Genomic DNA, 22,724 nt, shown 5'->3' with positions numbered 1-22,724 from the left:
GTGAATACGGACAAATATATGTTGAATTTTATAAATCCAAACGAGGATGTACAGAGTTTGAGAGGGATACCATCAGATTATAAAGAAAAAACATTATTTTTGAGAAAAGAAGTTTATATGCGTCGTTCTGTTCCATTGCAAATATAGTTATATGATAAATATTTGTACATCTACGAGTGTTTCAACCATGTTAGTAGTGAATAAATATATTTAATCTATTATTTCATTACTATGTAGTAAATGTAAGTGTTATTGTGAAATAAATAAAAAATTTAACCGAGTTTTGTTGAAAAACATAGAACATTAATTAATTGTATTGTTTTCATATTGATTGTAAATAATGTACTTTTTACATTTATATATAATTTTTTTTCTTTCTAATTACTTCCAACACTGTTTTTTAATCATTAATAACATGAAGGCAAGATGATTAGTCATCCGTTCAGGTACCAGTTCAGGTGATATTAAAATTAAATCAATTTTAGTGTGAAATATCACTGGCATTTATTTTGACGAACATGGGACCTCCAGCATGGTAGCTTAACGTGCTACCTGCCACATTACAGAGAAAGATATTTTATTATTTATCTATAATCAATATTAAATGTAATTCAAAGGCTTATTTTTTTATTTGATTTAGTCTCATAATGAAATGTAATGTTTTGTAAGAACTTTGTTAAATTCTATACACATAATATGATTACATGCTACATAGTTAGTGTCCTGAAATATTTTTTAACAAAATGCGGTGAGTAAGTACATAATGGGTATTAGTTTGATGTAATGTATAGTGATACTTATACATGGTGAAAGTTGATTATTAGCTCTTCAAATGATCTGTACTGTGCGAGTGATGCGAGAGTGTAGCCAAGATAGTTTGTGCACGTATCGAGTTAGTACATTCATTAAATAAATCAGACAGAGGCTTTAAAGTAACTGAACCATTTAGTTACATCAAATCAAATTCTGACTTTATTATTAAATGAAATCTTACTTCGTATTTAGGTAGATAAATATTGAAGGCAGGAACTCGTGGGAAAAAACCTATTAATATAGAATTGGATTTCAAACAAGAAAAGTTGATTTAAATGCAGAAACGAACTTATATTGCCGCTTTTTGTGTGAAGTTCGAAGCTAAAATAAAAATATTACAAAATAACATGTAAATTGAATAATCATGGTAAATATACAAATAAAGGGATATAGTTGGCTGGATTCATTCATTCAAGTTTAGAATTTATACCATTTACAACCCCAATAGATGCAGGGTTATCCGATAGAGTATTATTGTTACATAAGTTGAACAGTTCAATTCATTTTTTAAATACATCTAAACTATATCCCTTTACAAATGCGAGTAGTGCTTAATTTATATAGGGTAAAATGTTATCGCTTCCGCTACATGCCTTACTCGGTATAGTTTATGTAAGGAAGCCTTCGGATAACTTAATATACAAGCTGGCACTATGTATTAAGAAATAAGGCTTACATATACTTCCTCCCATTGCGAGACATATCGAACCAGACGAGACAGCCGGAGCAGTCGGACGAGAGACAGCAACTTGGCGAGCCTCAGGATCCGGAGCGCTCTCCCGGCGTGCAGGATCTGGAAGCTCTCGCTGAAATCCTGCGTGACAACCGCACATTAGACATTGGCACGGCAGAAACATCTTTCAATAAGTGCCACGTTCGTGTAACAACAATATCGTTTGACATTTCTAAAAAATCCGTTTTAAAAAGAAAAGACGCCGAGATGAAATGGCGCGCCAAGAGAATGTGGCAGCGCGGTGGAGGTTTCGGGCTTAGGTCATGAATTAAGATTTTTGCTAGGTTCACAGAATTTCGGGTATTCTTACTACCCCAACTTGAAACCTTCCATTAATCTCATAATTATGTAATTACGCTAAACACATACTGATGAAAATCTAGGGTTATGATATTTTTAGCATTGAAAATTGAATATCTAAAATTAATTTGAAATGAAGTTTTTTGCTGGTAATTAGATGATATAGCAGCATTGTTACTTAGGATTCTCTTACATTGTGAATGTGACAAATCTGTTATATTTATTGTATGGTTCTATGATATTTGGTGCGAGTTTTTGTGATTTGTGCATGTTCTTTTGACAACCTGTAGTTTCATAACTGATGTACGTATATAAAAAGTACATACATTTTGCATATTTTACACCAATTGACAAATAAAAAAAATATTGATCTTAGAGCATTCGGATTAGTGTAGTGTGTTTTAAAAAGAAATATATCTCCCATCATTTAATGGCAATAAGCATAAATACATACATATTAATGTGTAAAAATATGTTTTCTTTAGTATTATGTATGTATTATCTTCGATAACCAGACACAACAGCATAAATACAAAACATGTAAATTTTCAGGAAAAAAAGTTTTTTTAAATGCATAGGCTGCCTCGATGTCTCGAAAACTATTTTATAATTCATTCAAATTAAATTAAGACGGTATTGTAAGTACCATTTAAAAAAATATTTCTCGAATAAAAATGAGTACTTATTTACGTTTTAGTGCAAAGGTTCCCAATCTCTTCGAGCCAAGGAGATGTTGCATTTTTAAGTTTTTTGAAATATTCAAACTTGACTCGTCTTTTAAGATTTCCCGGTGACTTTTTTTTATGTCGCCCGGTGGCGGAATACAATTCGACGGTAAATGTTAACCCAGTGTGTTCGGTAAATTTAAACTAAGTGCGCCTAGTGTTCAAAATATTATAAAATCACGCCTAAAGCACTTAAACCTCTCGCCACCCAAGTGAGTTCAATCTTCGATCACTTGGCGGTGTTGGTGATATAGGTGAGTGGGGGGGGGGGGGGGGGAAGAAATTAATACAATTTTGTAAAAAAATCATTCAACAACATCTACATGTAAAGTGTGAAATGTAAAACTCGAAGTGAAATATAAACACAAATTATTAAATTATCAAAATTACATATAAACTGTTATATCTACCCTTCAAAGTTTAAATGTTTGGTTTTTCAATTCCATTAATTAATTGAGATTCGTTCTTTTGAAATCACATACGTGCAGTGCAATTTAACTTCCTAAGTACAAGGTATTATTATATAAAACTTCACTGAAAATGAGTAGAAAATGAGTATAGATATGTTACTAATTTTTCATACTGTAAAATTATTTAATAAAAACATTCAAGTTACAAAGTGAGTTAAAATTACAACTCTATATAAAGTTTTATTTCATATTCGGCCAATTAAGTTACTAAAATTCAACGTTTTATTTACACTCCTCATAATACTTAGTATTAGAATATATAAAAAATGGATGTAGGTAATAACACGAATATGAAATTCAAATATTTGGCGATTAATTTATATTCTTCGTAACTGTGAAATGGTTATTGATCTTGCAATAAGTGCTAATTTATTTAAATAAAAAATAACTTAAGGTTAATCATTCGTGAATTAATCATATAGATGCGGGTACCTACATACACATTTATTACATATATGTATGTTAAAACATTATTTGTTGCCATGCTGTGCAGCTTTCATCAAGTAAAAAAGAATATTGCGAAATGAAATAAAATAAATTAATAAACCAAACATTCTCAGAAAACTGCGAAATGTAAAAACGAATTGTTAATTCACATAAATATATTATTTTTTACTTATTAAAAATAGGTTATTCACAAATAAAAAAATAAGGAACACGAAGACTGTTTCCTAAGATTAAATCGTAACTAAAATTATTTTGAACTCATAAGAAAATAATATTTATACGCAAGTGAATAGATAGCTGTATCATTTAATTTAGCAGAATAAAGAAGATAGTAAATATTCGCAAGAAATTCTGTCGTAAAAAAATGTAAGCAGAAAAATAATTTTTTTTCCGGAGAAAAACTAATAAATTACGAAAAAAGTCTCATCATCGTTGTAAAATAATTTTACATATTTCTAATTGCTTTAAGAAATAGCTTAATTGTAAAAAGCCTACTAAAGTGGTTTGATTTAATTACAAAACCAAATGATAAATTGAATGTATATTATCATTTCTTACACATTCCGAAGATAAAGTTTCTCGAAAAGTGGGAAATCTTCTTTTAAGTATTCATTTTAGTTTTTAATTTAATTTCTATATTTAAAACTGAAACATAAAATATGTACTACCGTTTATTGGTGTACATACATGTTCTTCTTGTTAGATAAACGATGAAATATATTGGCTCTATATCCTCCGGTATTTTTTTAAATGTATGAAAGAATAATTTAACTAGACAAGAATATTACAATAACAATAGCAGAGTACACATATTGTTAATCATATTTAACAAATAAAATATGAAGTTCGAGCATTCCACTTAGTATTCTGACCAAATGTAAATAACATTTTTATATAAAATTAACTTAAGTATAGATAATTCATAAAGAAATACAGTCTACTTAAAAGAATGTATTACATTTTGCATACTTAACCCTAACTTCTCACAAAACTGCATAAATGAAACAGTAATAAAATCTCTTCGGTAATAGGATAATGTAACAAAAATGTAATATATTCTTCAAACTAAAATCTAATTAAAAAAGCATTCAAATAAGTTAATAAATAAAAAAAACATGTAAAAAAATAAGGAAGTGGAAACTGAAATTACAAAGCAAATATTGCAACATATGTGCAAGAAGAAGATGCAGAGGTAAAAGATTTCAAGAAAATAGTAAAATATAAAGAAAATTTAAATACTTGGTGCAAAAGGATCGAGTGTTAGAAACAGAGTGTAAGAACAAAACCGAACAATAATGTTCACATAGAAATAGCGAGGAGTCTTGGTACTTAGAAAGGGGAAGTCGGTACGTACATAGAACGGCGAGTCGTGTGTATCTTGGACAGGGAATGAAGGTGTTAAAGTGAGGGTACTCGGGAATGTAAAGTTAGAATAAATAATGAAAGTAGAGAATAAGAATAATAATTGAAGCGTAGATAAAAGAGTGAGATAAAATGATCCGTAAAGAAGTAATAGATTGTACACCAAACCTGGGCCAATACTCTGGAGGTAGACATAATATACCGAAACAAACATAAATCAAGCTACGACCATCACGGAGACAACAAAAATGGAAAATAAATTAACTGGAACAGAAACACACTGAAATCAAATCCAAACAAAAAATTAACGGGCAAAATAAACAAAAACAAACGAATGAAACGTACGTTTACCTGATTGAAGATTAAGAATATATAGTCAAGAGGAATACTCGAGATGAGGTCGAGGAAGAACCAAGTCTTCAGGTAGTGCTTCGCTATCAACTTCGGGTCCAGAATGACTTGCTCCGCGTTGTCTTGTTGCATTATACCTGGAATGGTAAAGGAGCACGTCACTCGGGAGTAGCTGATATTCAATCATGAATGGGTACAACGAAGTTTTAGTAATGAACCCCTCGAAAACATCTCGGAAAAGTTTCTCCATTAAGGCTGCTTCACGTAATGTGTGTCCTACGTGATCTCCGCAGGTTCTCATGCAAACAGAATCAAAACTTGCTTTCCTGAAGAATGGATTACGTGTATAACTTTTAAAGTTTCATGTTGAAATCCTAGCGAATCTAATATTCAATATACTCGTGCTCGGGACACTTCAGGAACTTTTGCGTTCACTGAAATGTTTGTGTTAAAAAGTAAGCAACTAGATGTCTATTTTACTTCTTGCGATTATACAACTTCTAAATAATATAAGGAAAATATCCGAATGAATCTTGTACTTTTTCATGATCTTAAATAATGAATTCCTTATAGTATAAATGACGTAAAATACATCTCGATTAACATTTTTTCCATATATGCGTATTACACTATTGGTTGAATGTGCCTTGGTAAAAAGTTTATACTTAAAAATAAACCCATCAAAACGGAACACACTAAAAATGAATATTAAAGGGTTATTGAGAATAGGGACATAATTTTCCCTTATTCTCCCGACAATGGATCAGAATAATATACAGTTATCATGATAGAAACTTACAAAAAGACAATGTGCTATTTACTATAATATGTCTCCTGTGGGAATCGAACCCGGTACCTCATACATGGTAGTAAAATGTGATGACACTAGGGCGATGAGATTGATGAGATGGAATGAGTGATGTAATACTAACCTGTCCTAAAATTAACAACAATATCTATAAGAAATATGGTGTCCGAGAGGCAATTGAAGGCGATCCATCTCGTGCTGAGGTCATCGTTGAAAAAGGAGATGGCCACTGGCAGGATTATGAGGTTAGCTACGAGGAGCAGCAGCATACACAAGTCCCAGTAGAACCTGCAACAACATTTGCGAGCTGTTATCCCAGTCTCTTATAACTGTTAAATAAATGAACATATATATTTATGCGGTACATTTGTTTTTTTTCAAATGTCTCTCTCGTTAACGGTGGTAATTGAAGTGTTTTCCTATGAACGGCGAATGATGATAAATCCTTTAAAGTTATTTGTGAAGAGTTAAGAGTTAAGATTAGCGTTAATTTCATTCGTGATTAGCAGATGAAAAGCGAAATAATTTAAAAACATTCTTCCGTTTTCTGAATTCATTATTCGCACCTTCATTAGCACGCGAAAATAAAGTTTCCATTGAACTCGGTGTTCACGCTTCTTCACCAATTCCAACGGAAAATTTAGGGCTCGTAACCTCGAAATATAATATTGTGATACAGAACAAGAAGCATTACCCAAGATCGGAGGATCGGTATCAAAATAAAACGGAAGCGTAATTTGTATTAATTTTCGCAAGAAGGCTGCTGAAGTGTGGAAATTTACTCAAACAACTGCCTTCACTTCGAACGGAATATTCCAGGTCGGTGGCTTTAAAGTTACGCGATTAAATAAATTCACGGGACTTTTACGCGAGTTACCAAAAGTAATAATATTATGTTATACTACACCGGAGGAACAATTATCGTAAGTTATTCTAGAAAGTGCACAAATATTAGGAGAATAAATGTACCCCAAAGAGAAGAGCTTTTAATGTGCATAGTTGATCCTAATTCAAACGTCGCAATAAATTATTTCCCTTTGGTTAGACTTTGTGCTAGTAAATAATTTTATTTTCTCTCATGAAAACTCAAATACTGAATTTATATTACTTTATTTTATTTCTTCACACAATATATATAGTTTTCATTTAAAACTGGAATCTTTTACCATATAATAACATCAATATTGTGCAAGAAATATGAATTTATTTTCAAATTTTTACTTATTGGTGTTGGAAATTTGGTTTAACATAACAAAATGGACTACGTTTATAGAGCGATGGTAATTGACTAGACGCATGATAATTTTAACTAGATGGGGGTACGATACAAGGAGTGAACATCGACCAAATATATTTTAATAGACCTATAGTCGCAAGGTCAAACCTTAAGAAGATTTGTGAAAACGGGCACAAGTCTTCTTTTAGCTGTTGTAGAACACCTCTGGAAAATGGTGTAGTTTTTTTTTATAAAAACTAAAATAATATCTATCCATGGTATATTATGCAAAGATTATGATATTTTCTCGGTAATCTATGTACCATTACCAGTATGGTATATATAATGCTTGAGCGGAAACTTTAAAAATAATGAGTCAGATTCGGGTAAAAATAAGTAGCAACATATTTTGATATTCATTGGTACAAATTAAACATAAATTAATAAAATAATAGGCAAATACTCATAAACATATAAACTCTAATATTACCATGCAGGAAACAAAAAAACTAAAATGGATTTCGAAAACGTCGATATATTAAAATACATCCCGCAGGAATATTTTACTTTGGTGAGATGAATATTTAAAAAAAAAACATTTTTTTTGTTTGTCATCTTTGTATAGTGTCAAACAGATGTCAAAAATCTAAGGCATTGGATTTTTGACATCTGTTTGACTAGTCTTAGTTAGTACCAGTTTTCATTTTGTTGAATTACTGTGGTGTATATAGCTACTACATATTTCCTTGTGTAGAAATTACTCCGTCGAATCAAGTCCTCCCTCAACACCCCACTTGTCGCTCATGGATCTTCTCCACAAAGGCTTTTTCGGTGTTTTTTACACGACAAAAACTCCCCCGGGAAAACAACGTTGTAACTGCGTACCTGCTAGTACCGGTCCGTATGGTAAACCACTACAAAGGCAATCAAAGTAATACTTGTTTTAAAAAGTCATAAATCAATAAAGAATGCTGATTATGGTTTTGGAAAACACAAGGTTTACAATTTTTTATTTACTCCTTTGAGCAGAATCCATTCATTTGAGAAAGCGGTTTGTACTTGTTTTTAAATTAGTGTTTTAGTAACATGATCAAAAGATGTCTCTAATAAATGAAAGGTAGCCACAATACTGGACATCGTCTCCCTCGCGAGCCCAGGTTTCGCATCCGTATGTTATTATTGGCCAAATATATGCAAAAAATCTAGTTGAAAATTTGATATTTGTATCAGTGTTGGTTTAAATGTTAGTTTAAATTATTCAAAATATTTTCATATTATATTAAAAGCTGATTTATCCACCATGTAGAAATATATAAGCACGAGGATGTATAAAACGTGTGTATGTGTAGATTGATTAGTTAATATGTATATCATTAACTTTTTGATACTTTATACTTCTAGGAGCCAAAACCTTCAAACTACCGCCAAAGCACGATATTTTCCCCTATTCGGTGTTCCCCATATTCAGAGAAGTGGGAGATTTCCTGATAATAACTGTGTTACTTACCGTTCTGAATAATTAAATCATTTGGGGAATTAAAAAGCTTTCTCCGCTCTGATTTGAAGTGGAATCGTTTTTACTGTGTAATTTCCCAAGGAGTTATTTTACTGCTCTCGGACGAGTGTTGAGTATTTTTCAGGCGGCTACGAGCTACTAATATTTTATCCAACTGAAATGATATTATGAAAATTCTGAAGTTAAAAATGTTCATTACTAGAGTGAGTTCAAATGGTACCCACTGCCTTACTGGGCGCTTGTGAATATTCTATGAAATAGAAATATTCAGGTACATATTTTATATGAATTATTGTGTTTGAAATTGATTTTCTTAATAAGATTTTAGGTAAATGTTACCGATTCCCCATATTTTTTTGGAAGAAAACAGTCAAAAGTCTTTTCTCACTATTATGATCATAACATATTATACAATAGCTAATCATCACGCTACTTCCACGTGAGCATGGTCAAAGAGTATCGCATAGATTGCCACACTTCTGTTTTTACAGATATGCTTCTTTCACGTCCATATATACATTTTCACACATGCACGCCGATTGTTCAAACTTTTAAAGGATTTGGGGCACTTGATCATCCCATTTATTTTTTAGCTTTCTTCGACTTCCACTTACAGCTATATTTGCATCGTGAATCTGTTTATCGTTCGCTCATCTTCAACTCGCTCTATATGTTTAAAACCATCTTAATACACCTCTTTTTACCTCATGAATAATGTTTATTGTATTCTTTCAATATTTCACTGTTCGGACATCTGTTATGCAACGTCAATGTTTTGGCTCACGGACGCCTCAGAGATCGCATTTTGAATTATTTCAGTCTGCTTTTACCTTCTTTTATGAATTCCATGATTCGCTTCCATACGTTCACGCATAAGGGTTGGTATATTTTAATATTCATTTCCAAATATTTTTAAGCCTACTTTTTAAAGCCCGTATTTTAAAACAAAGTAAAAGCAATGCGTTAAAGCAGTTATAGAAAAGCTGTTGATTATTTATAATTTTCCGAGTTCTCGTGGTTTTTTCCATACCTTTAAATAAGTATTATATTTGAATTTTGTGTTATTTATAAAATATAATACAATACCTTAATTATTTATCAGTTTACGTGTTTTTCTTTCATTTCAGGATATTTAAACAAAAAATATTCAAAGATAACTGAGATTCGAATGTGAGGGCTTTTGGATAAATTTATGTTAATTTAACCGGTATATTTTGTCAGCAAAGAAAATTGAAGACTATGACGAAGAAGTGACTGGAGAATGACAAGGGAAGATCAAATTATATTCTCTGGGAGACTCTCCAAACAGAGAGCGGGATAACTATATAATCTCTGTACCCGGAGAGCGAAAACCTCCAATGCTCTCATCTTCTTATAAAAAGACAGTCGAGATGGCGACGTCTCTAAATTGGAGAACATTTATCTAAGGTCTCGCGTAATCCGAAGGAGCCTTATAAGAAACTGCGGGATTAAGTGGCACTTCTCCTCGCCAGAGCTTCCTAACGATACACACTATCCACGAAAGCGTATCACTCATCCCAAAATAATATTAAAAGTAAAACATATTTTATTACTTGGCTATTCTAAGAATTTCTCTCTCTTCCTCGCCCAGAAACATCTGCGAATTTAGGACTAATGCGGCCAATCCGATGTTGATCTGTTTTAACCGAATTGTGCGAAAATTTATGAAAGTTTTCAGGCAGGTTCAGGCAGGTTCAGGCAGGTTGGGACAGGTCGAGGCAGGTCAGGGCAGGTCGGTGATAAATCCCCACGGACCCCTCCGCCGTAGTAATTAAACAGTTTGAACCCACTCAAAGGAGGAAAGCTCCATAAATTTTATCCGAGAGTAATAAATACTACGCAGATAGATAAAGGATCGGAGAAAATTCGAAGGAAGATACAATTAAAGAGGTACGAGTGTATGTACAGTACGTCATTTAGTTCATATTCATTACAAAACGTCATCATGAACATACGTATGAACGTGCTTACTTGAAAGCGTCACAAAACATAAGAATATGTCACCAGGAAATACGTTACAGAACATTTGTTAAACAACATTAAACATTTGTTTTGTTTCGTTTTTAAAATACTATGTACTTGTAAAAAAATGGCTGACAAAGTATTACGCCCGCTGCTTAGTTAAGCCGGAACATAAATTTTCATCATTATTAATTATATTATTATATAAATTTTAATTTATATGTAGATAATAAAAAAAATGCATTAAATTATTATTTTCAATCTAGTAGAAAATTTTGGCTTTTAGATTTTCGAGTTCCGTTGTTACAATGCGGATGAAATGCATTTCCCGTTTTTTTTTAAACTAATCGACCGTCAGTTAAAGCAGTTCGTAGCAAAACTGAATAAGGATCGCTCTGAGAGTTAACTACGTATATGTGTACATAGGTACACTGCAAATCGAGTCTGCTGAACCAGGATTTGAAACCACTAGAGATGAAAACGTATTAAACGGTCCCCGAACTCTAAATCCGAGGTTTGTTAGAAATCAGGTCTTCATTCATTTCATACATACTTATACATATACAGTTTTATACAAATACAGTGGCGTGCACAGAGAATTGATTGGGCAGGCAGTTGAGGCAGATAGTAAGGTAAGCTAGGTACTACTTACTAAGGTGGGGTAGGTACTGACTACTGTAGGTAAGACACGAAAAATCACAAATTAATATGAATTTCTTCAAGGAATTAATTCATATACGGGACGACTCATTGGAAAAATGAGAATCACATTATTCTCAATTAATCCCTCGAGGTATGATATGAATTCTTAGTTAACTCCAGTGTAGTTTCTTCGTAAGAATATCACAGCCTGTGCGATTAGTGTCTCTGTTAATAGCCAAGGAAAACTTTTCTAATTATCTAAATTTTCATTCAAAATATGGATAAAATTGATTAAAAAATATTGTGAGGTGAGAAGATAAACATTTGAGCCGAAGAACAAAAGCCTTGGAACTTTATGTGACTAAAGATCCCCCCTACCTCACTCAGCGAACGGAAAATAACAATAACTCTTTCCTCCTTATTGCCGCAATCTTCGTCGACCGTTGACTTTAAGGCGGATATTCAAATTGTAATTTAAATTTTAATTAAAGAAGACATCATCATCTCCCACCATTATCTGGCAGGGAAACTGAGTACTAAAAATATGACAAAATTTTCGGATATTTATCGTTCGTGCAAAACAAACGTTTAACACGCATCCTTTATTATATCCCTCATAGTAAATACAATGACCTTATTAGATTCAAGTTTTAAAACAGCAAATATGTAGTTTACTCCAATTTTATTTTATTTGACCAGTGATCGGGTTTCGTCGTTACCGACACCATCAGACTGGTGTGACAGGTGATGTCGATAACGACAAAATCCGGTCACTTGACAAATAAAATAAAAGTGGAATAAACCATATTATTGTTTTATTACAATATATTCGGTATTGTAGACAATTTGTTCATTTTCAATTTGTTACCTGAAATTAATATGAACGTTTCCCTGATACAAATTATACACCGTATAGGCTAATTTTACATATTTTTAGTGTGAAACGTGCGTGGTTTCCTCGTCTATAAAACATTAAAAAATATTATATTTTTATGTGATTCAATACATCAGGGTTTATGAAAAATGCATACCAACAATAAAAACTCTACGTAAAAGAAAAGAAGCAGAAGAAATAATGTGTATCGGATTAATATTTTCTTTGCCTTTCTCGTAATTTGGCATTAACAATGGTTCTACTTTGTCGATAGAACACACTTTTGAGTGTATTCAGCGCAATTTGAAACCAATAAACCTAAATTTCCCTCAATTACTTTGATTAATGGCAAAGGTTTTATTCCCCATCCGATAGCCCTGATGTTATTCCAGGGATATGATAATAGTTCTAGGGAAGTATGTTTGGGTCAGGGGGTAATAATATCCACCCCAAAGCTCTAGATACCGAGCTATATATACAGTTCTCTTCTACATATACGGCCTTTTTTCGTAGAATTTAAATTCAAAGAGTTTTCCTAACCTTTTTTATCTGAATTTACTGGAATTGTAAAATTATTCGCAATATTTTCTAAGATACAGATTGTATTAAAAGTAGCACGTAGCTGAAAGGCTATAAGTGATTTAAAGTTGTACTCAAAAATATTAATTTCCTTTTTACGTTTACAATATCTAATACCATGGTACAGGTTTATTCACGAGAGTTTGCAAGTTCGTTAGTTGAAAATACATACATACATATTTTTCAAACAAATTCTGTGTAATTAATATAAGAAAATTAAATTATGTACAAATTCACTAAAGATTTTTTATTTTATTTCGATAACATTCTTTAATTTTATAAATCGGAGTTATTTACAAAAATAAATATGACAAATATTAACTTAGAATAGTAGATACGTATTATTGAACGTAAATCATAATAAATTATAGATACATAATAAATTAATTAATTTTAATATCATAAACGTTTAAATAAGAAAAAAAGGAAAATATAAAAAAATATATTAGACTCATGCCAAGTACCTACTCATGGTAATAAATAGCAGAACTTCGATTTTAGGAAAATAATTATTGAAGTCAACCACAGATAATGAAATGTCTTGTATAAAGAAGATGAGTATCTCTTAAAACCTTAGTTAGAAAACTAGTCATCTACAAATTCACCTCTATCTCAGTTTTACTAAACTTACTATTTACTAATACGAAAGGAAAACTTTAAAGGTGTGGGTCGCGTGTGACAAGAATCCCTACTATGTTTCATGGAACACGCTTCACGGCGGACGCAATATGACGGGACTATACTACAGATGCTGGTTCGTGTCCTGAATGTGGAACCATGTTATCGGAGCTCTGGATCTGGATATGGTATCAATACATACGAACGGAACATAAAATGTGGATAATCGAATTATGAAAGGGATGATATTTTACTTTTTTCAAAAAAATATACAATTGTACTCGTATTTTTATACAAACGTATGAAAAATACTTAATTTATATTTTAAAAAAATTAGCCTTTCCGATTCAAAATAAATTTCATAAAAAAATTGAAAGGCGTATGCAGTTCAATAATATTGAACAACATTTATTTTCATTAAACCATATACAGCCATCTAAATTAATCGAGCATTAATTTTTCATTTTTTTAATGGAACATAATATTTTTCATGTTCCTATTAAATATTATTCTGGTTCAAATTTACCATTTGTTGAAGATTAGACTAAATCTATAAAAAATACAAATTTTCTTGCATTTGTCCATCCAATTTTCCGTTCATAAAATATTATTATATCATAAGATTATTGGTACGATAATTTATTAATAAATATTCGATAATTTTTGTAATAACAAAAACATTAGAAAATCGGTCATAGTGACCAAGAATGCTTAAGAATGAATTCTAAAGCGAACTTTTTAGATCAAGGTACCTTATAAAGCATTTCCTGTACTTCACGTAAAATCGTAGATAATAACAATTATGTATATATTATACAGGAGAATCTATCTTCCAATCTCTCTAAATCTATCCGAATTTAGTATACTCGGGTAATATCGAGCAGAACGGTGCGGGCGCTATTTAACACGCTCAGCTAGCGTTAGGGGAGTCGGGAGGAATACCTGTTACGGGAAGTTTGTATCGATCTCCTCATCCTCATGGACTCCCAGGATAAGGAAAATGAATGAGAGTGGAAGGTAACAAGAATAGAAGGTAAAAGTATTGCGGTCGAAACCAACTATCCACAGGGAACCAAGGAGACACGAAGCAAAACCCCTGCGGTTACTTTTTCAGTGGCAAAAGAAAAACAATAACGCTCAAATGGGAAATAAAACTTTCAGATTTATTTTTCTTAGAAAAAGTGTAAATGTCCGACTATTCGTTAATTATAAAAAAAGGCGCAATAAAAATTTTAAATGCCTAAAATTCGAAAAATCTGGAGGTCGTATTGAATTAAAGTAGATAAAGTAAATAAAATACATACAAATAGAAAATGACGTATTAATGACAATAAATAAAAAAAGACGTGTTCCTTGTTAAATTTGTAGCTTTTAAAATAGCCGAAAAGGTTCAAATTGTACCATAGTAATCTATGTCTAAAATATTATGATTTTTCAATAAAAAAATATTTATAAGATACTTTCAGATTTCATGAAGCAATGAAAACTGGCATTTGATCCAAAGACTTGTTAGTAGAAGTACATATTTCATCCTATCGTTTAATTTAAGATTTCACTTATTTAAGCAGTTTACAACACCGAATATAAAAAAAGCCAAATACATAAAAGGTGCACAAAAATTTAACATGGGAACATTCAATGGAAATATTTCATTTCAGTTCACGCGTATACTGAACCTACACCGTGTGTCCATTTAAATGAATGAATAAATCCAATGACATATCAAAATATTCCGCTTAACTGAACATTTAGCGAAGTGAGCTTTTAAAAAGGACCTGGCTGAATATTAACACATTTAACAAGAATAAGGTACATATTTCCAATAAATATTTTTCCCACAACGCGCGATAAAGTGACGGAAAATGCGTAAACTGATGAGTGGTTTTACTTCGGGGAATTCGAGCTCATTCTGCTCAAACGACTTTATATCTCGTGAACCATTATTCGGACGAGGTGAGGTGAGACATCCACCCTCCCCCTTCCATGTCCCTGTCCCTATCCTGAGGGAGGGAGAGGAATATGAAACACGGTTAATCCAGCAATTTGTATTGCGGTTTAATGTTTATTACCTACCCCTTTAGTTACATTTCAAATTCAAAGAATTCATTACAAAGTTCATAAACAGATTAAAGTTTTAATTGGGGAAGACAATATTCAAAAAAATATGTGAAAAAACATAATACGTATGTACATACGTGTATATTTTATTGCGGATTACTAAATCACATTTTGATTTCTTTATAAAATATTCATAAATAAATTTATTAATTATAAATTCGCAATATATATATATATATATATATATATATATATATATATATATATATATATATATATATATATATATATATATATATATATATAATGTGTGTGTACATACACACATATATAAATATTACTATTATTATTATTATTGAATGTACTCTGTTCAAATATAAGTGATGTTAATATAAATAAAATAAGTAAATAATCTTATAAAAAAACCCAAATCGATATTGAAATCGTAACGTGATACAATAACCTATTTTAACGAGTCCTTCAAAAGTATCAAAAAGCACAAAGCGTCGCTTCAATTCCCCGTGTAATGTAATTACCTACTTCTCAATTAATTTGCATAGAATTATAGAGTGAGTATTGTCACACATCCTATGGCAAGTATATCTCCCTAATAGTTCCATCAAGTGAAGGCGTAATGACTGCACCTATGTACACACAGCCTCGGATTAATTATGTACGTTCTGGTAGTGTTTTGGCAGGATCGATGGATCATCAATCACCAGAGACAACAGGTATCTGCTTATACTAAACGAATTATGGTGAGGGTAGGTAGAAGGTAGAAGGTATACGAGCGTAGTATGTGAGCACATCCCCTGTTGGTATTCAGTTACCCCGAATCCTCAACATATATTTACAAAGGATTAAAATCAATATAAAATTTAATAATAAACGGATTACGTTTATAATTTATATCCACTAGATTCAGCCTGTCTAAAATCGAAAATATTGGATGTGATCTATTTTGTTTTGTATTACTGTAACTAATAGTTTTATAAAAATAATACGCATTAAGGCCCAGAATTCGTTGAGTCGCAACATAATTTTCTCTAAATCCAGGTAAAATTTAATATAATTTTTTTGTTCTTTAAATACAGTTTTTGCATTAAAATTTTTTTTTTTCTTCGAAGTAATTATATCGTTTCAAAAAGAAAAGAGTTATTAAAAGGTAAGGAGTTAAATAATTATAAAAATATTTTTCTATATTTATTCTAAAAAATAAAAAAAAATTCTAATATACATAAAAAAAAATCGGTCGCAAAGAGACGTGTGACCTCTTCGGTGCAATGAATGCGACTTAACGAATGCTGGGCCTTAATATTGCTAATCGCGCCTTGTATGTGAGCATGACATGTTCACATACAAGGCGCTTACTAATGTGTGGACATTGTCCTTAAATAAGTAAGATTAAAATTGCTTTCGCTTCTAGTGTCAACACAGTCAAACTGATTTATATTTAAAATATTCTGATTGAACTTCATTCTTACCAAGTAATAACTTTCATTTCAAGAATGATTCGAGGAAACCTTACAAAATAAAAATCTATAAAGAAGCAATTATGACAGCAAGATATTCGTTTTGTTATTCAACCATTTATATTTTATGTTATAATAGAAATGACTGGAGGGCCACAGCTCAAAATTCGTGCCTCAGGCATTTTTTTTCAGGAGATGAATTCGGAGCACTATAACTTAGCTAAGCAGTCAATATGAAATGACGTGATAATAATATTTAAATGTACATATGTACATGCGGGTTATAGCGCCAAGTCTCTGAAAATCAAACTGTATGCTAAATTGCAAATGAGATATATGTATATACAATATTATTACAACGCAAGAATTTTAAACGTTTTTCACTAAAGATAGGGGATGTTCTTATTAAAAAAGAAAATAAAAAACCTTTTTATAGTCAACAGTCCGCGCGGTCGGAAGGGTGCCATGTTTTCCATTACGGCGATATGGAAAATAGATTCGTAAAAACAGAATACTGGTTGAAATTCTTCCATTTCTAATACGAGTAAAAACAGCACACACTTTCCATCATTATTTTTCCTGAACGCTTTTAAGTAAAATTACAACGATAAATTTATTCATTTAAGTACAATTTAAAATAAAAATTTAAGCCTATCATATTGTGGGTACATACTTTACAAATTGAAGCATCTTAATTATCAATATTCAATATTAATTTTGGGGTTCAATTAAATAATTGGTATTGGTCTTATGATAACTTTATTTATTTCGGGTTGAATAATCGGCGGGTATGTATGAGGAGATGCATGAACGTGGAAGAGGCGAAAAATGTTTGCAAGGACAGTGGTGTGGCGCTCTATTCTCTCTGCCTACCCCTGCGAGGAAGCGGCGTAATGGTTAAATTAAATAATAATTTCGTTGGAATTTGTATTCTGATAATTTTCTTTTCCATCCTTTCTCTTTATGCGCAGACGTCCCTTTAGTATGGAAGCTTCACGGGACACTCCTTACTACCATGTACATGAATATTTCAGTCACTTATATCACTAAAGGTTATTTTCAATGAACACGCAAAAATAGTTTGCGTATAGTATCTTGTTCGACCGATTTAAATATATTTGTGTGTGGGATCGATTTAAATTTATCGAACCCGGTAAGTTTTTGTTTTTATTTTTATTTTTATGGCAACAAAATTACATTTCCCGCATTACTGGCCCTCTCTTATCTTTCAAAGAAACTATCACATGCAAGATAGCAAATTAAATAATTCTCTTCAAAAAAAGCTTAAGTTATTTACTCGAGCCACTTTCGCAAGACAATGAAGTCACAGGAGATGTTACTATTTTTAGAAGTGTAGTAATTGTTAAAACATGACTCGGGGTTTCTCTCATCTTATTTCATGAATGGGCTGGTGTTATTTTACTAAGATTTTGAAGTTTGGGGTGAAATAAATAAGAGCGTGGAGTAATTCGGAGTTAGAGTATTCCGTAGTACGTGTTTTGCTCGTATTGCTGTATGAATGTTTGATGTGACGATGTGCTACATTGGTGGAATGTCAGGTGTTGGTATTAGCGCAAAAAAAGGATGGTAAAAAACCAAAAAGTCCGCCTCCATAGTGTGATCGTAAGCACGCTCGCCTACCGCACTGGAGGTCCCGGGTTCGATTCCCAGGGGCGAGGTCAAATAAATATAAGTGATTTTTCATTCAAATATTTATTCAATATTACCCTGGAATGGTACCTGAAGCGGACGGCTGATCATTTTCATCCGTGTGTTAACGATCAAGAAAACACTGCGTTTATATCATGCAGTGCCCTTTGGTACATCGGGTGCGGATAAGGGTTATATGTTTGTATGTAAAGAATCAAATATGTACTGTTTTTAAAGTGGTTTGAGGTTAAAACCCTAAAATTTGTTCTCAAAGTACTAAAATTAACATGTATTCCAACTCGAGTAGAGAATTAATGATAATCATAATTAATTATTAATTTTATTTCAAGTTTTTTATATTAATTTCCCAACATAGATTGATAAAAAATATGTCAATCTGGGCGTTAGCAGGGCTTATGACCTGCCATATATTGGTTTGAGTGATCACTTTACACACTGTAAGATTAACGATTCAGCTCATAATTGACTAAAGTTTCAAAGGCAATATTGTAATTAGGGCTACAATTGAATATTTTATTCCATGTTAGTTCTTCTACATCATTTATGGTAGGATTTTCAAGTTTATTTTTTAAATTTTATTAGCAAAGTCATTCATTAAATGAATGTACGATTCTTCCTGAATATTATTATTTTGCATACTAGGAGTCCCCTGAACATAGTCGTTTTCAATTTTAACTTATATTTTAATACGAGCATAGATGGTCGATGAACTAGCATGTACAATTAAGTTAAACTGAAGCATAAAATATGATTTACAAAATTTAAGTAGTGAGGTAATCATGGGTAGAATCGTGAATATAACACGAGTACAAAGTGATCACTTAAATCGCCCTATGATAGATAGTAAGGGGTGTGAATACCCAGACTTAATACTCAACTATATCGATACGCAACAACTCCCAAGTGGAGACAACCCTAGAAATTGTGCAAAAAAGAAATGCAAAATATTGCGATTAAATTTATTAATTTTTAACTGATTCGTTGATTCCCGAATTATTTTTGATGAAAAAAGCATCCTTAAAATCATGATATTTTGGATATCTCGCATGCTAAATGGTTTAAGTCATAGTCATATCTGATAACGAAGTTCGATATTTTGAATACGTATCCTTGTAACTTTACATAACCCTTAGGAAACCTTACCTTATCTTACCGAACCTGACAGGGATCAACTTCAATCTCATTACAACCTCTTAATTACTTACATACAGTGGCGTGCAAAGAGAATTTATTAGGGTAGGCAGTAGAGGTAGATATTTTTTATTTACTCGTTTAATTTTCAAACATTAACCAATGTTAATATATGTATATTTTGAAATTTAAAACAATTTCCGTTTCAAGTTTTTGAGTGAAACACAACTTGTTTCCGGTTAAACTATGACCATTGGGTAGGTATGTCATAAAAAGCTTTCCAAGTTTTTATTATTAGAGCTAAGGGATGATAAATCTATTTTGTGGCGCGAGATGCTGACCCAGATGAGGATGGAAAATACCGTCAAGGGCATACCTTCTCCCTTGGATTAATAACAAACCTTTAGGCTAATTATATACTTGAGAGCACGCTAGCTCACAAGAGGCGCGTATCGAGATATAAGATATTGAAAGATTGCCAAATTTTCCGAGTGAAGTGCCGAATGCACATAAAGCATGTTTGGATAAACCTAAACATTATTTCAGTCGATGTCTCAAAGCAAACTGAAATGTATCAATAAACACGCTACGATATTTTCGAGAAAAGAGTTTTTATTTAAAACAGCTAATACTTATCTTTAATAAAGTTTATGTGGCATAGTTTAATATATCCTCAACTAATCAGCTACCGCAATGGGTTCGTTTCCCTCAAATAATTCAAGAATCATTTATTTTGAACTGTTTTGGGATTTTGACATGTCATTCACATTTATTTGTAGAGAAGCCTTTACAATAAAGGTTTTCAGGATTATTCAGTAACAAAATGTACCATTTTTAAAAGGTTAAATTTTTTACTCAGCATTGTTTACATTAAATCGTAATAAAAGTGTTTAGAAACCGATAAAAAATCGGGAACAGTAGAAAACCATTATTCTATAATTTGAGATTATTTAGATTTTTAATGAAAATTGTAATGTAATTGAGTTTAAAAAAAATATAAATGACCATTTGAGGGTACAAAGGGTGACCTAGAAGCAAAAGTACAATTTTGCAGTAACTAAAAACAAGATGGTTCTTGTACCATTGGAAATATGTAACCTAAGACTTGCATCACAATAATAATATTTTAAATTAATAATATGATGCACATACCTAATATGGTACCATCGGGCTGATAAAAAATGAATGGCCTGCCATTTAATGTAGCGATGTTTTTTGAACACTTGCTCTACATGATTGCGATAACAGATAAAATAAATGAAGTGTTTAGAACGTGTAGTCTCAATAAGTACATTGTGCAGTACACACATTCTATATACTCGTAAATACGAGTATAAAACATTTATGTACATATGCGTAAGTTTATTTTATTTCTCTATACATGGTTTATATTTTTTTACGTTTGGGAAACTTTCACGATAGGGATCATAAATTCCAAACACGAAGATAACCAAAAGTTTTTTTGTTCTTTTTGTAGCTTACTGATAAAATGGGTATCAGGTAGCGATATTGGCAAGAGAGTATGACAAGGGACATTGGCTAGGTAAGATTGTAAATCTTAGGGGTTGGAATGTTCTGTGGAGGGGGCTCTTTTCTAACCTAACCTAACCTTAGAACCGATAGGGGTGACAATTTAACTAAACCTCCACCCAAAATTTTCCCAGAGCGATATTTTTTTTTGGTTTCCAGGATCAGATTTTACCTGAATCGGTGGAAAATCAAAACGTGTTATCCAAAGAAAAATAAATAAAGGTGATGCGGAAAAAAGTAAGGTACTAGGCTACCATTAAAACAAAACTGCAAAAAATGGATAATGGAAACTGGAAAAACGGAGAATGGGAAGATTACTGACAATGGTTATTACAAAACAACCTTTAAGGTGGAGTCGATAGTTTGAATATGTTTCAGTATAAAAAGCAAATTGTAAATTAATAAATTGATTAAATCAATGATATGGTGGTAGAAAATATTTAAAGTAAAAACCTTTAATTAATACTACCCCGGTTTGAGAATTGAAGTGCAAGACTGATCATGCTTTCACATATTGGGTGCCGCCAAAAGAAATTTTAAAAGAAGTCAATAAATATTATGCCCATACACATATGGTGTAGTAAACACACATTTGTGATCCGAAACTTCGCGACTGTGATGTGTGTTTAATTTATATCAGTAGCTAGGAAATTTAAATAAAAAATAGTTGGTCTTGATAAATGACGTGTTTCAGTGCTTACTATATAATACGTTTAGGAAGACTAGCATGTTTTATATTCCAGTGTAAGAATAATAAGCAGCTATAGTTTACTAGGGGTGGGAGTGTAAGTATGGATTACATCGTCTCAATAAGAAACTCCGATAAAAAACACAAACTGACTTCACATTGGGTAAATAAATTTTTGGAGTAATTTGGTTCAAAATCACACGAGGAAAAAAGGTAAAGATGCTCATACGTTACTGTTCACTTAATTAAAAAATAAATGTTGTCCTTAATTGTTGAAAAGTGGTATTTGTCTCTACAATATTTTTATACCTAAAAAATCATTTTCTCGTTCTGAAAGTAAAATGAAAAGAACAAGGAAAAAATGAGTAATTTTTCATCGTCATTATTTTCTAAAAAGTATATCATATTTTGTGTTTGTTCTTTATTTTAAGAAGCACAAGATGGCGTTAATAGCATTTTAATTGAAGAAAATGTGTCAAGATAGATTACTTCTGCTGCAAAGAGGAAGATTAATTACTTGTCTCAATCAAATAAAAGAAACAAAAAAATGTTTCTGAGAGGCCCGGATTTTATTCAAATTACAAACCATTTGAGAATATTTATAAATATTTAAATAAGCAATTTTTTGTTGTTGTTGTTTTTAACTGCATTTTAACTGATAACCTTACGTCATATGTAAATAACGACTAATTTGACACCGCCTCTATCCGATGCGGTGCCTTATGCACCATTAGAGT

General features: G+C 31.6%; 1 protein-coding gene across 6 annotated transcripts in view; it reads right to left on the bottom strand.

The window, feature by feature from the left end:
- The window catches only part of Ih (hyperpolarization activated cyclic nucleotide gated potassium channel Ih), a 103,606-nt gene that overhangs the window by 7,112 nt on the left and 73,770 nt on the right, over nucleotides 1-22,724 (bottom strand). For 3 of the 6 annotated variants that reach the window (XM_088276424.1, XM_088276433.1, XM_088276437.1), the window contains exons 2-4: nucleotides 6,134-6,297; nucleotides 5,196-5,338; nucleotides 1,490-1,627 (exon numbers count right to left, since the gene is read on the bottom strand). In XM_088276424.1, coding sequence (XP_088132550.1) covers nucleotides 1,490-1,627; nucleotides 5,196-5,338; nucleotides 6,134-6,297 — 445 coding nt within the window. The remainder of the gene's footprint in view (nucleotides 1-1,489; nucleotides 1,628-5,195; nucleotides 5,339-6,133; nucleotides 6,298-22,724) is intronic. The other 3 variants (XM_088276428.1, XM_088276434.1, XM_088276442.1) reach the window with 1 other exon arrangement.

The sequence above is a fragment of the Brachycentrus maculatus genome, unplaced genomic scaffold (genome assembly GCF_059751285.1).
Source record: "Brachycentrus maculatus isolate JH-2025_06_01 unplaced genomic scaffold, ASM5975128v1 h1tg000038l, whole genome shotgun sequence".
NCBI classification, from domain to species: Eukaryota; Metazoa; Arthropoda; class Insecta; order Trichoptera; family Brachycentridae; genus Brachycentrus; species Brachycentrus maculatus.
This window is presented reverse-complemented; position numbering and strand designations above follow the sequence as displayed.